Here is a 13,071-nt window from a genome sequence, read left to right as displayed (position 1 = left end):
AAAAGGTCTTACATTTACATTTACATTTACATTTACGGCATTTAGCAGACGCTCTTATCCAGAGCGACTTACAAAAGTGCTAAGTGTTTAGTCAGAGCAGGTCAGAGCAGAAGCAGGTCTTCACTGCTTCACTCTTTTCTGGGCTTGGTTGATTAGTCCTAACATCTAAGAAGCAGATAATTAAGGTGTGTCTATAATGTACATTTCTACAGACAAACCATTGCAGATTCAAATTAGATCAATTCACGTAATATAATCTTGTTTGCACCTTCTCCACTCTATACCTTTGTGTTACTATTATGAGTCTGACTAGTATGAGAAACATTGATATGCTAATAATTGAGCTTGAGTAGCACGAGAAACATTGACATGCTAATAATCGAGTCTAAATTCAGGATTCCTGTCTTCCTGTCGTCGTTATAGCATGGAGTAATCACTATTATTGTTTAGCGGACAGCTAAGACCGTGATTCACCGTAACAGTCATTTACATCAAGGAGGAAGGAGAGAACACAAAGTGCATGTGTGTGTGTGTGTGTGTGTGTGTGTGTGTGTGTGTGTGTGTGTGTGTGTGTGTGTGTGTGCACCTTCTGCAAACAATGTTCGCGTTCCTACACACACGCACTTTACCCCAAAATGTTCCTGCTTCCAGCTCATACAGAGATACTGTTTTTATGTTCAGCTTCCCAACGAGAGTTTCGGCATTCTGTGTGTTTTCGTGAGGAGGTGAGTTGCGATCTGGGGCCTCGTGCCTTTCCCTCTCATTCTCCACATTTTTTTAATGGCCCATCATGGCTGCGCTCGACACGCTGCTCATTACAGTTCGGCAAGAAAACATGGCCCCCGCAATCTCTTGCCCCCCGTTGGAGAGCGATAAGACAGGCTTGGTTCTGCGCACCTACGATTTACAACCCGGCAGGGGGGGATTATGGGATATTAGGCCTCTGCTGTTAGCAAGCATCACTTAGTCCTGCACTTATCCAGATCTACCATCAGGGAAATCCACTTGCTCACAGTTAGCCAATACCTGCTCTTAGCAGCTAACTCTCGCACTCAAACTCACAAACTATCTGTACATCCTGTACATCCACATGCACACACACACACTCACACACACACACACACTCACACACACACAATGTTTGTTATCCTTGTGGCTTGTAGAGGTCTCCGCTTATCTGTAAACTATAGTTCATAAATTCTAAACTTAAACATAGCTCTAGCATTCCCTGATCCAAAAATTTAAGTGACGTTACCAAAGACTGGACGTTTTAGTCTTCATAATGAAACAAAGGTCAGAATGATGTTCGGTAACTAGAGACCAACCCTCAGACAGTCACATCCAATGCCTCTAATGCACACTGTCCTGATGTCCTAATGTTTTCTCACAGCTCCGGTTCGAAGAGAACGACGTAGGCAATTCTGTTCATGCAAGGAGATGGGTTAGGGTTAGGGTTAGGGTTAGGGTTAGCAAACAAGAAACAAGCAGACAAGATAATATCCAGACAGCATAACAACAAGACAACATAACAATCAGACAACAAAGCAGACAACATAACAACCAGGTCGATTAAGAGATGTAAATAACATGGTCAATATTATGACAACTTTAAGACAGGGTTAAGTCAGACAACTCTTTGGTTGCATTAACTCAAGTAGAAATGATCATTAGTAAGGCATGATTGCAGCATGTTCCCATGTTCCCTGTTCCCCCATTACAGAATGGATGCACGTGCTGGTGAAGTATGAGAAAGATAGCACACGTCAGCTGTAAAACCCCTAAACCCCTCCGTGAATCACTGCCTCCTTGAGCACGTTGAAAGACTTGCAGCAACCCTACAAGCTTGGGCTTGGCTTTGGTGATGGTTGCCCCACCCCACAAGGGGGCAAATACAAGAGACATCATGATGTGATGTCCTGATGCTTTAAAACAGCTCTTTGTTGCTGCCTTCATTCGCAGACTGAAGATTGTGATTTGGTGTTTGTCTGTTCTCTCCTCCTCCCATTACAACACAGGAGACAGTTGATCAATTCACAGTGCAGGTGTGTTGGTTCTGACTAATGGAAAATTCCAAAATTAGCAGCCGCGAAAAGCAAATCACGAGACCCAGAGTGAGACGTTCAGTACCCGCACGGCACCATACGGACCTCTCGTTTTCCCACGAGTCAAGGAGATGACGGTCTGGGAGTCATAAATAATGACTGTGAAGGTTCCTGCTAAAACCTCAAAATCTGTGAGAGAAAAATGTCAGGGAATCCCGAAGAAGCTGAAGATGAGAGGACATGCAAATGTGAAGGAGCTCAGAGAAGAAGATTCTCTATATGCAGTGTCCTAAACTGATGGAGACGGTGGTTGGTCCTCGCCTCAGGATGCACTACCCACATGTGCACTGCACTGCACCCTCTTCATATTCATTTCTTCCTTTGTATTGAGAAAGTCACATGCATAATCCATTATCTCACATCACTTCATATTACTGCAACACATCTTCTGTGCGGAGGACTGTGCCCATTAGAGAGACTCTCCACCGGAGCCAGAGAGAGGGAAGGAGAGGTAGAGAAGGCCATCGCATCAGGAAGCATTAAGATCAAGCCCTAAAAGGCAGTGTCACACTCTACTCTCCTGTGGGCCCCAGCCGTGTGATACTGGGACTTGATTACATCACCACTCCTTACCATTGTAAGCATGAGGGCCTTTGAGAGCTCAGCACTGAGATGTGATGTCAGAGTTCACTTCTGAAAGTGTGTGTGTGTGTGTGTGTGTGTGTGTGTGTGTGTGTGTGTGTGTGTGTGTGTGTGTGTGTGTGCGCACGCTCCACCAGAGTGCTTCCATGTGGTGATGCTTGAGAGGCCTCTTCAGTTTACTCGCAGTTGCTTAGTGTTGTTTTGGGAATAGTTTTTTTATGGGTTGGTTTTACAATATACTGCCCTCTACTGGTTAGAATGATTATAACTGCTGACTAAGTCGCTTTGTGAGGTCAAGTGAGGTTAAGGATCAAACTCGGCTTTGAGTGTAACTACATCTCCAGTGCAAGTTACCAGTGGTGGTCATCTTCAAAATAAAGCTGTGGTGAAAATCTCATAAACATCTTTAGGTTATTCTGGCATGTATGTTTTGGTACTAACCCAGATCTTTAGTTAAACTGTAGTTCAACAAAACTTAGCAAACTCCATACCAGAATCTGAGCTCAGAATGAGTGGAGGTTAGTTGCTATGGCAATATACTTTGTGAAACTGCTCTGCTCTGTACTCTACACACTTATTCAGATCAGCAATGCTGACATTTCTGGAACTTTTCTAGAGGATCACATCAACATTGTGGTCAATATTATTCATTACAAATGTGATTAGACCATTTAATGGATTACAAGAATGGTATTTTATATTGTTGATATTTTCATGACCAGCATCAAACACTGTCAACACGGTTTTTCAACACTGTCACTCTTGATCATTATTCTGTATCATTTGTCACATGAAATGCTACAGGGTCATGGAGCTGCCTTCAAAAAACACACCTACTATAGTAGAGAATTCAAACTTTTTTTAGCAATGCTTTATAGATGGTTGTGGGCAGGTTATCACCATATTTCATATGGCCTGCATAGAGACACGTTTGTTTTGTGGTACATTTAGTAAATGAAAACGCTAATGTGAGTGGAATTCTTCCCAAAGCACTAATGTTCAAGCAATAACAAATGCTGCCATCCAGTTCAAAGCTTCATTTCACAATGTAGTCATCCACTGCATTGCAGGCTATAACAGATATGTCACTTTTGAAATATTTCAAATTCCAGTTTAACATCACAGAAATGCAGCAGTATTTAATTGTTAGACCAATTAGGCAGTTAATCAAGACCCAGGGTCAGCATAAGAGCATATGACTACACAACACAAGATTCCAGTGTCTGAATGGACACGGGGTTATACCATCGCTGGTGTGGACACGGGGTTACACTACCGCTGGTGTGGACACGGGGTTACACCACCGCTGGAGTGGACACGGGGTTACACCACCGCTGGTGTGGACACGGGGTTACACCACCGCTGGAGTGGACACGGGGTTACACCATCGCTGGGGTGGACACGGGGTTACACCATCGCTGGGGTGGACACGGGGTTACACCATCGCTGGGGTGGACGCGGGGTTACACCACCGCTGGTGTGGACACGGGGTTACACCACCGCTGGGGTGGACACGGGGTTACACCATCACTGGAGTGGACACGGGGTTACACCATCGCTGGGGTGGACGCGGGGTTACACCACCGCTGGAGTGGACACGGGGTTACACCATCGCTGGGGTGGACACGGGGTTACACCACCGCTGGAGTGGACACGGGGTTACACCATCGCTGGGGTGGACACGGGGTTACACCACCGCTGGAGTGAACACGGGGTTACACCATCACTGGAGTGGACACGGGGTTACACCATCACTGGAGTGGACACGGGGTTACACCACCGCTGGAGTGAACACGGGGTTACACCATCACTGGAGTGGACACGGGGTTACACCCTCACTGGAGTGGACACGGGGTTACACCACCGCTGGAGTGAACACGGGGTTACACCATCACTGGAGTGGACACGGGGTTACACCATCACTGGAGTGGACACGGGGTTACACCACCGCTGGAGTGGACACGGGGTTACACCACCGCTGGAGTGAACACGGGGTTACACCATCACTGGAGTGGACACGAGGTTACACCATCGCTGGAGTGGACACAGGGTTTAAAAGATGCCATTTTCAACTTGCATAGCACTGATGGTGAGGATTTCTAAAACAAATACAGAAGTCTCTACTGTGAAAAAATCTCTTGAGAAAAAAAAGTTTGAAGTTTAAGAAACAAACCTCAGGTTAAAGTGTTTTCAAAGAGGTTCAGCACAGTTCGGCTGGCGTTCCCTAAGCTCTCGGTACAGACAGTTTTAAAAACCTGTAATCTATTTTTCCAGAAAGGTTGTGTGTCGTAGCCAGGTGCAGGCTTCACGAGGGTGGCTGGCAGAATAACACTTCTCCCTCTCTTAATGTTCTCAGCCAAAGGTCCTCCTCTTTTGCTACCATTCTTCCTTAATACAAAATGAGCCTCTGACTCTCTCTTGCTCAGCATATCAAACGTATTAAATTCCCCCGGTTTGAGGTTTTGAAGCAGGACAGATGCACAGTCCTCACCTCATTCAGGAGCGTGATGATCCATGGTGATAAATCCAAGAGAGGACGTGTCAGGACATCTGGAGGTTATTAGGACTCCAAACTCACACACTGCCTGTGAGGGCCTGCCTCGCTTTGAGATTCTGATCCAGGCCCAGGAAATTCGTGGCAGGGAATAACGACCAACCAGATGCCTTTGGAACGATCCCGACTGCACTTGGACGGCGGAGAACCTTTGGTAATTAGCAGAGCTTCTGAAAGTGGTTTTTAAAAAGCAGTGGATGTGCAGGATGCTTTGGAAGCTGTTGACCATTCTGCTGCTGGCTTTGGGCCCTGGACGTTCTGAGACGACCCCCAGGGACTTCGCTATGATGCAGTATTTTCAGACACGGCTACATGAGCTGGAGGTAAGAGACACACACGACTGCAGAGGCATGTTTGGTTAGTCAGAGCCAGTTCTGTCTCTGAGAACACAATTTTGTTTGCGCTTTGTTTGAGCTTTGAATACTTCACAAGGTGAAATGCTTCCCAAGGATTTTGAAGCGTCTTTATTTCTTAAAATGCATTCAATAACTTCCATTCCTTTTCTATTTCATGTACAGGTGCATTGTGCACTTAAGAAAACTGTCAAGTAACAATGCAGAATTAAAGCACATTGTGACTTATGGTGTTGTGATAGGAACGTCTGGTCAGATGTGATCAAGACCTCCAGAGGTTCAACCAGAAGGTGTATGACATGACAGCTGAGGTGAGGGGCCAGCTACGCAGCATGAGCACACTAAGGTCAGAGGTTGAAGGTAATGTGGATAACCTAGCCATGCGGGTCGACCGTGTGGAAAGAGACGTCGAATACCTGCAGAATAAAATACCTGACTCATCCAATGTGGATATAGAAGAACATGTGGTGGAACAACAGGTCAAAGAAGTCCAGCTGAAGAGGAACACCATGACTGAACAGAGCAAAGGTAAATAATACCATAACGTAAGATCTCATGGTAGTGTAGGTGTCTGGGAGCACTTTTAGGTATATTATCATAATATTATCATATATCGTAATTACATGTGAAGTTACCATTATGTCTCTTAACATACAATAAATGAGAAGAGAAATAAGATTTTCCCTTGAGTAATACAGAACACCGTCTAGTTGAACTCACTAGTTGAGTAACTTAAATTCCTGATCTTATATCTTTTTTTTCAGAATGCAGTACTGAGCTTGCTGGCATAAAGTCCCAGAAAATAGTAAAGAAGTCAGGCAATGTGGTCGGCTCCTGGATGAAGGACCCGAGTGAAGGCTCCTCCAAGATTTACCTCTTCAGTGGCGAGAGGAACAGCACGGTGCTGGAGTTCACGTCCCTGAAGACCTTCACCAGCTCCAGCTCCTCAGGGCCGGGCCGCACCATCGCTCTGGCTCTGCCCTGGCAGGGAACGGGCCCTGTGGTGTACGGAGACTTCGCCTACTACCACCGCGCGGACACGCGCAGCGAAGTTCTGAAGGTGCACCTGTCCAACGGCACGGTGGCTGACCGCACGTTACTGCCCGGCGCGGGCCGCATGCCTGCCTACGCCCTCAACCCTCACACCCTCCTGGACCTGGCCGTGGACGAGATGGGGCTCTGGGCTGTCTACGCAGACCCGGACTTCAGGGGGAACCTGGTGATCAACAAGCTGGACGCGGGCAGCCTAGCCCTGGAGCACACGTGGGACACTAGCTGCAAGAGTGGCCATGCTGAAGGAGCCTTCTTTATCTGCGGCACTCTATACGTGGTCTACAACTCCCCCACTGGGGGGCACTCTAGCATCCAGTGCCTGTTTGACGTCCACGACACCACCTTAATTGAGGATATTCCTATTATTTTCTTCCCGAAGCGCTACACCAGCCACTCGGGTCTACGCTACCATCCCAAAGACAAGCAACTCTACGCTTGGGATGATGGCTACCAGACCATCTACAAGTTGGACATGAAGAAGAAGTTACCAGCCACTTAAGCTAGCATGAACTGGGTATTATAACTAACCAAGCAGGAGTCTGCTAACCCCATTTTTGTAACAGGTAGCCATTACAGGTGTAACGATACACACATTTTAAAGTTTGATGCAATTTTTACTGTGGGGTCATGATTTCATGCAGAATTTATCATGCAGCACTCACAGTATATTTGTGGGTATATATGGCAGGTATTCTATATGGTTAATAAAATAGAATTTCTGAACAATATCGGTATAGCGTTTGGTATTGAATTGGTTTCTCTCGCTCTCTTTGAAATTGCTGAACCTTCATTAGTAACACAGCAACCTGCGGATCCCTGAGATCGCGGCAGATGGCGCTATAACTGTTCACTCAAATCGTTGCTCTGCACCCTCCGTTGATGTAGTGCACACTTAACATAGCGATCGTGCAAAATCGCAGACGGTGTATAGATATAGAAAGACTAACATTATGTCTTTTTACATTATGCTTTAAGAGACTTTATAAATGTACATAATAATTAAAATAACTGTTACTTCGGCAGGTTCATAATTTACAAACCAATGTACACATTTTATGCAAAAAAAACAAATAAATAACGCAGTATGTTTGACATTGTCGGCGCGACACGCCCCTAAAATCACATGACGGATGAGAATAATACACTAAACTTTGGGTGAACACAGGACGGTGATGTTGTTCCCAGTGGAGAAATCTGGTAATGCGTGACGACTAATAACGTATAAACTGAAAAAAACATCCATTCGTATCTCTGGGACTAGAGTTGGTGGAAGTTGTAAAGTTCGCAGGCGCGGTCGGGTCCAGCACGTTGGTAGGTACCCTGAGTTGTATTAGATTCTTGGTGAACCATCTTACACAACTTGACGTTTTGCGTGTTTAACAACTGTGTCACGCACTGTTGTACATCTGGGGCCAGTTGGAGATTTAAGGTTGTGCCGTAGGCTGAAATGACTTGTCCTCTTCCAGGTCTTTGTGTATAGTTGCGTTTTCCTGCTGTAAACCTGCAGTGTGTTGGAAGAGTACAAGTGTCGTGCTTGGCATTCTAACGTCTGTGGTCTTGCGCCTCCTTGTTGCTCCCTGTTAGGAGTTATTGCTGCTTTTGGTTCCGTACGATCCAAACGTGTCAGACTCGCACGGTACGAGCGCGTAAATGAGGAATTCTGCTCTCAATGTTGAATTTTGAAGCAGCTTGCCGACTTTAATTCATTTAAACCTTTGGCCACGTTTGGGCATGTTGACTAACACACGCCCAAACCGTACTGCCCCGTGAGTTATGAGAGCATCATCATCATCATCATCAGTAAGAGGAAGATTACGCGGGTTGATTTGATTTAATCTGATCTGTTCAGTGACTGACTAATGCAATCAATCACTGTAATGAGCGACTGGAAGCCTGATTTTCTTGGGCGAAGTGTTTTTGTTTGTTTTATTGTCTCTCACGAGGTGATGTGTGGCTTTATGGCAGGTGCGCCTGCAGTAGGACACGCTGTTCATCACCGTTAAACTGTGTTCAACTGCCCACGGGGAAGAGGAGCGGGTGGAACAGGCCGTTGTTCTGTTGCCCCGCAGTGGAAATCTCACTTGGTAATATGGGGTAACAACAAAGCAGTTTCTGAAGATCAGGCGCAGTGACACATGGAGAAAGCAGTTTTATTTCTGCTCTTTGGCTTTGTGGCTCGTCCCGTGTTACTCGGGGAAACGGCCTCTGGAGAACTCGACCCCCACAGCTCCACGGAAGTTCAAAAACTTATTATTTTGGCAACTTGCCTTTGAAATGGCAACTTGCATTTTCAATCTTTAAAGGCATAATTTTAGTAAAATGTATAGAATAATTTGAGTTCATGCATTTGCAAGTTCTGAAATGTGGTTGGTTTCTGGACATATATTTAGACTGGAAAATCACTCATTAATCAATGGAATAACTTTATAGATAGGTCGGATTGATAGACACTTAGATCAGCTAACATGTATAGGGTGGAGGAAATTAACATTTTAGTGCAAACTTTCCAGGGCAAGGATAATGAAATATATGTATATAATTTTTTTTGTTTATTTTTAGAGAGCCCTCTGCGTGTTTTTGTAATAACTTTAATTAAGCTCTCCCTGTATGATGATTTAACAGTCTCCCAGCAGGGTGTTGTTTTTTCAACAACCGTGTTGTTCTGGTTTTCTATGCGTTGATGTTCACAATAAAACCGAAAGAAATTTGTACGAGTAGCCAAATATCTCGGTTGTGTAAGTTGAACCAGCGTAAGCTTTCAACTATTCACAATAGCAAAATCTTACCCCATGTTAATGGGGTTCAGTTACTTTGTCAGTTTAGAGGCCACACCTGCTGCTATGGGCTACAGTATATCCCCTTTGAGGCTGTAAGGCTAGCATTACAGTAGCATTAGACACGCGTGCCCCAGTAACCTATGCTGAGTGATGGTATGTTGGTTCTGATTAGTTGCTGAGTATGTCTGAGCAGTCCTAGACCCCCAACCCCACACACACATGCACACACACACACACACACATACGCGCGCACACACACACACACACACACACTCCAGTGCACCTGCAATTCTCCTCTGAAGGGCCTTTGCATTTGGCTCTAGACCAGATAGGGCATAGTGATCTGGGAGCAGGTCAGGCCTTGGTGATCTGGGCGCAGGTCAGTCCACTATGGGTTCACCTCTGCTCCGGGCCGCGGACCTCTCCTGTCCAGTCATGCTCTCTGCAAAGGAAATCTAGGATGTATGAAAAATCACAAGCAATGTTCACGAATGTTTGCTACACGTCCAATTGAGATGCACTGCGGTTTGTTCTGGCAGTGGGCACAGGCTTCAAGACTGTGAACTGTTTGGAGGAAAGTACCGCGAGGTTGCCTAATAATACGAACCATCAAACTTTAACCCACCCCAAAAAATGCATTGTTAAAAAAAAGGCAGCTCAAAGCCTTTAGATGTGTTCATCTTCTGGAAGACCCACTTCAGTGAGGAGACACTGCAAAGGCTGCTGGGAATGGAACACATCTGTAACAGTCTCTAACCTGATTGGTGCTGCTGTGTGTGGCCCATGTTTTACCTGTCTGTGGCGTGACCTTTGGCTGACGGGAGCAGGTCAAGGTCATCACTCTCGTCCTGCTGTGTGACCCTGACGTTCTGGATGCCTGCGAGGGGCCTTCAGGGTTCAACGCTGTAGCCGATCGTTTCTGTGTTTGGCTCTCTCAGCAGCTTCATGTTTTTGTCAGGCTTCATCATGGGGGGGGGGGGGGGGTGTGTGTTAGTGGGGCAAAAGCCTTTTCAGTGATTACTCAAGCCCTCTGTGGTAATGATTAGAGTGTAGTTTGAAGGACTTGTTTGAGTTTCACCCTTATAGATGCAGTGTTCCCATGTTTGAGAGGTCTCAGTTCCAGGGACTATATTTTGCAATTCACTCACTAGTTCTCAGTAGACTCAGTTAAATAACTTCTTTTTGTTAAAGTCAGACTATTAAAAAAATAGTCTGAGTCATCCGAGTCTTTTGTCTTTGCACACTGACCTCAAATTGACCTCTTATCAGTTATATTCACTGTCTGTAAACCTAAGCACAGATTTAATCAGGGTTTCCCAACCCAGTCCCTAGTGGCCTTTACACGGCCTGGTCTCCACCAGCTCCCTGCACCCCGGGCCAGGTTATCAGGAGTGCTGAACGCCTGCAGATGTGAAGTGGGCCTCCCTGAGAACTGGCTGAGGAAAGAGGAGATTAACCAAGCAGTACTTAAGCAAACTGTCATTTCCAGTGCATTACAGTAATGTAGTTAAAACGGTGCAGTGCCAGTGCTTAATCCAGGTTTAAATGCAAAAGTACTTACAAGTGAAGTAAGTATCCTGCTTTGTGGTGGTCTAGCCCACTGGACACTGCAGCCTCATGTCTATGGGGAGGTTTCTAAGGACTTCTACACCATATCCACACTGTCCTTCATTAGCAGTACACCACGTCCACACTGTCCTTCATTAGCAGTACACCACGTCCACACTGTCCTTCATTAGCAGTGCACCACGTCCACACTGTACTTCATTAGCAGTGCACCACGTCCACACTGTCCTTCATTAGCAGTGCACCACGTCCACACTGTCCTTCACTAGTAGTGCACCACGTCCACACTGTCCTTCACTAGTAGTGCACCACGTCCACACTGTCCTTCACTAGTAGTGCACCACGTCCACACTGTCCTTCACTAGTAGTGCACCACGTCCACACTGTCCTTCACTAGTAGTGCACCACGTCCACACTGTCCTTCACTAGTAGTGCACCACGTCCACACTGTCCTTCACTAGTAGTGCACCATGTCCACACTGTCCTTCATTAGCAGTACACCATGTCCACACTGTCCTTCATTAGTAGGCTTTTCTTACTCATTTCTCAGCTGCTGTGACTTGTGTTTGAACTAAACAGCATGAAGGCCTGGAACTGCATCAATGACCAGGCAGCACATCGTTAGTGTGAAGAAAACAATCTCTCTCTCTCTCTCTCTCTCTCTCTCTCTCTCTCTCTCTCTCTCTCATCTATCGACATGTCTAACAGAAGTGAAAAGAGCTTCGTAATGGATAAGGGTGCATGATCAGGTGAAATTAATATTCACTTCCTAGAACACAGGAATAAAGTTCCATCTGTGCTCAAAACTGCAAATGACCAAATTATGTTTAGAATGTTTCAAACTGAAGTGCTTTACAGTGAGTAGACTTGTCACCCCCATTTCTTCCCCAACCGTCCAGTCTCAGCATGCAACATGCTCTTGCCACTGCAAACCAGTGTGGATCTGTGCAGCGTTGGTACTGTAGAAAGGCACACAGTGCACCTCTTACAGTTGATCACAACAGTTTCCAGCACTCTGGGTGACCTTGATGTGTTTTAGTCCAAAAAAAAAGTTCCCAGAAAAGTGAACCCGAAGGAGCCGGAGATGTTGAGACGTACGAATCAGCTGGATCTACAGATGAATGGAGATCAGAGCTGCAACGGTGAGACACTCCATCAGGGTTTCTCCCTGTGGTGGTCTGGCTAGACAGTGAATATTGTGTGCTGGAAAGTTCAGCGTTCTAGTGTGGGAAGTGTATTTTTTAGGAAATGCCTTCGAGTGTTCCAAACAGCCTGACAGGATTGAAGCTACACAAACCTCCACTGTTGAGCAGGTCTGGTGTCTCCCTGTAGTTCTCTGCCTCTCACCGATGGATTGGCACATCCAGAACCCAGAGAGCTAAAGATATCTGTATTTGCTTGTTTGGACCTAGTCTTGGAGTTGAAGGTTGATTAACCTGACGTTTCAAGGATGGAGGTTTTGCTTGGCTTGTGTGTGTGTGTGTGTGTGTGTGTGTGTGTATGTGAGAGAGAGAGAGAGAGAGAGAGAGAGAGAGAGAGAAGGTATTGGCCAGATCGCCACAGGCCCTCGTTAGCTCCTGACTGTCCTCCCTAAGAGAACGGGAAAATGTATTATTTGCCACATTTTATTCTGCTGATTGGGAGATGTGCTGAGGCTGATGGGTGTGTGCGTGTGTGTGCTGAGGCTGATGGATGAGTGTGTGTGTGTGTGTGTGTGTGTGTGTGTGTGTGTGTGTGTGTGAGAGAGAGAGAGAGAGGGAGAGAGGGAGAGGGAGAGGGTATTGGCCAGATCACCACAGGCCCTCGTTAGCTCCTGACTGTCCTCCCTAAGAGAACGGGAAAATGTATTATTTGCCACATTTTATTCTGCTGATTGGGAGATGTGCTGAGGCTGATGGGTGTGTGCGTGCGTGCTGAGGCTGATGGGTGTGTGTGTGTGTGTGTGTGTGCTGAGGCTGTGTGTGTGCGTGCGTGCTGAGGCTGATGGGTGTGTGTGTGTGCGTGCGTGCTGAGGCTGATGGGTGTGTGTGTGTGTGTGTGTGTGTGCTGAGGCTGTGTGTGTGCGTGCGTGCTGAGGCTGATGG

The 13,071-nt window shown here is 46.2% G+C and overlaps 2 protein-coding genes across 2 annotated transcripts in view; both read left to right on the top strand.

Annotated features, from left to right (window-relative positions):
- Positions 1-5,149: 5,149 nt before the first annotated feature.
- olfml1 (olfactomedin-like 1) lies at positions 5,150-7,359 on the top strand. The gene is made up of 3 exons (XM_077022954.1): positions 5,150-5,561; positions 5,834-6,119; positions 6,356-7,359. The coding sequence occupies exons 1-3, from the start codon at positions 5,436-5,438 to the stop codon at positions 7,141-7,143; spliced, it is 1,200 nt and encodes a 399-aa protein (XP_076879069.1). The 5' UTR covers positions 5,150-5,435; the 3' UTR covers positions 7,144-7,359.
- A 427-nt stretch (positions 7,360-7,786) lies between these two features.
- ppfibp2b (PPFIA binding protein 2b) overlaps positions 7,787-13,071 on the top strand; it is a 39,923-nt gene continuing 34,638 nt past the window's right edge. Inside the window, 1 exon segment of the mRNA XM_077022152.1 lies at positions 7,787-7,955. The gene's annotated coding sequence lies outside the window, so the exon portion shown is untranslated.

The sequence above is a fragment of the Brachyhypopomus gauderio genome, chromosome 11 (assembly GCF_052324685.1).
Source record: "Brachyhypopomus gauderio isolate BG-103 chromosome 11, BGAUD_0.2, whole genome shotgun sequence".
Classification (NCBI taxonomy): Eukaryota; Metazoa; Chordata; class Actinopteri; order Gymnotiformes; family Hypopomidae; genus Brachyhypopomus; species Brachyhypopomus gauderio.
The sequence above is the reverse complement of the archived record's forward strand: the minus strand, read 5'-3'. Positions and strand labels throughout refer to the sequence as shown.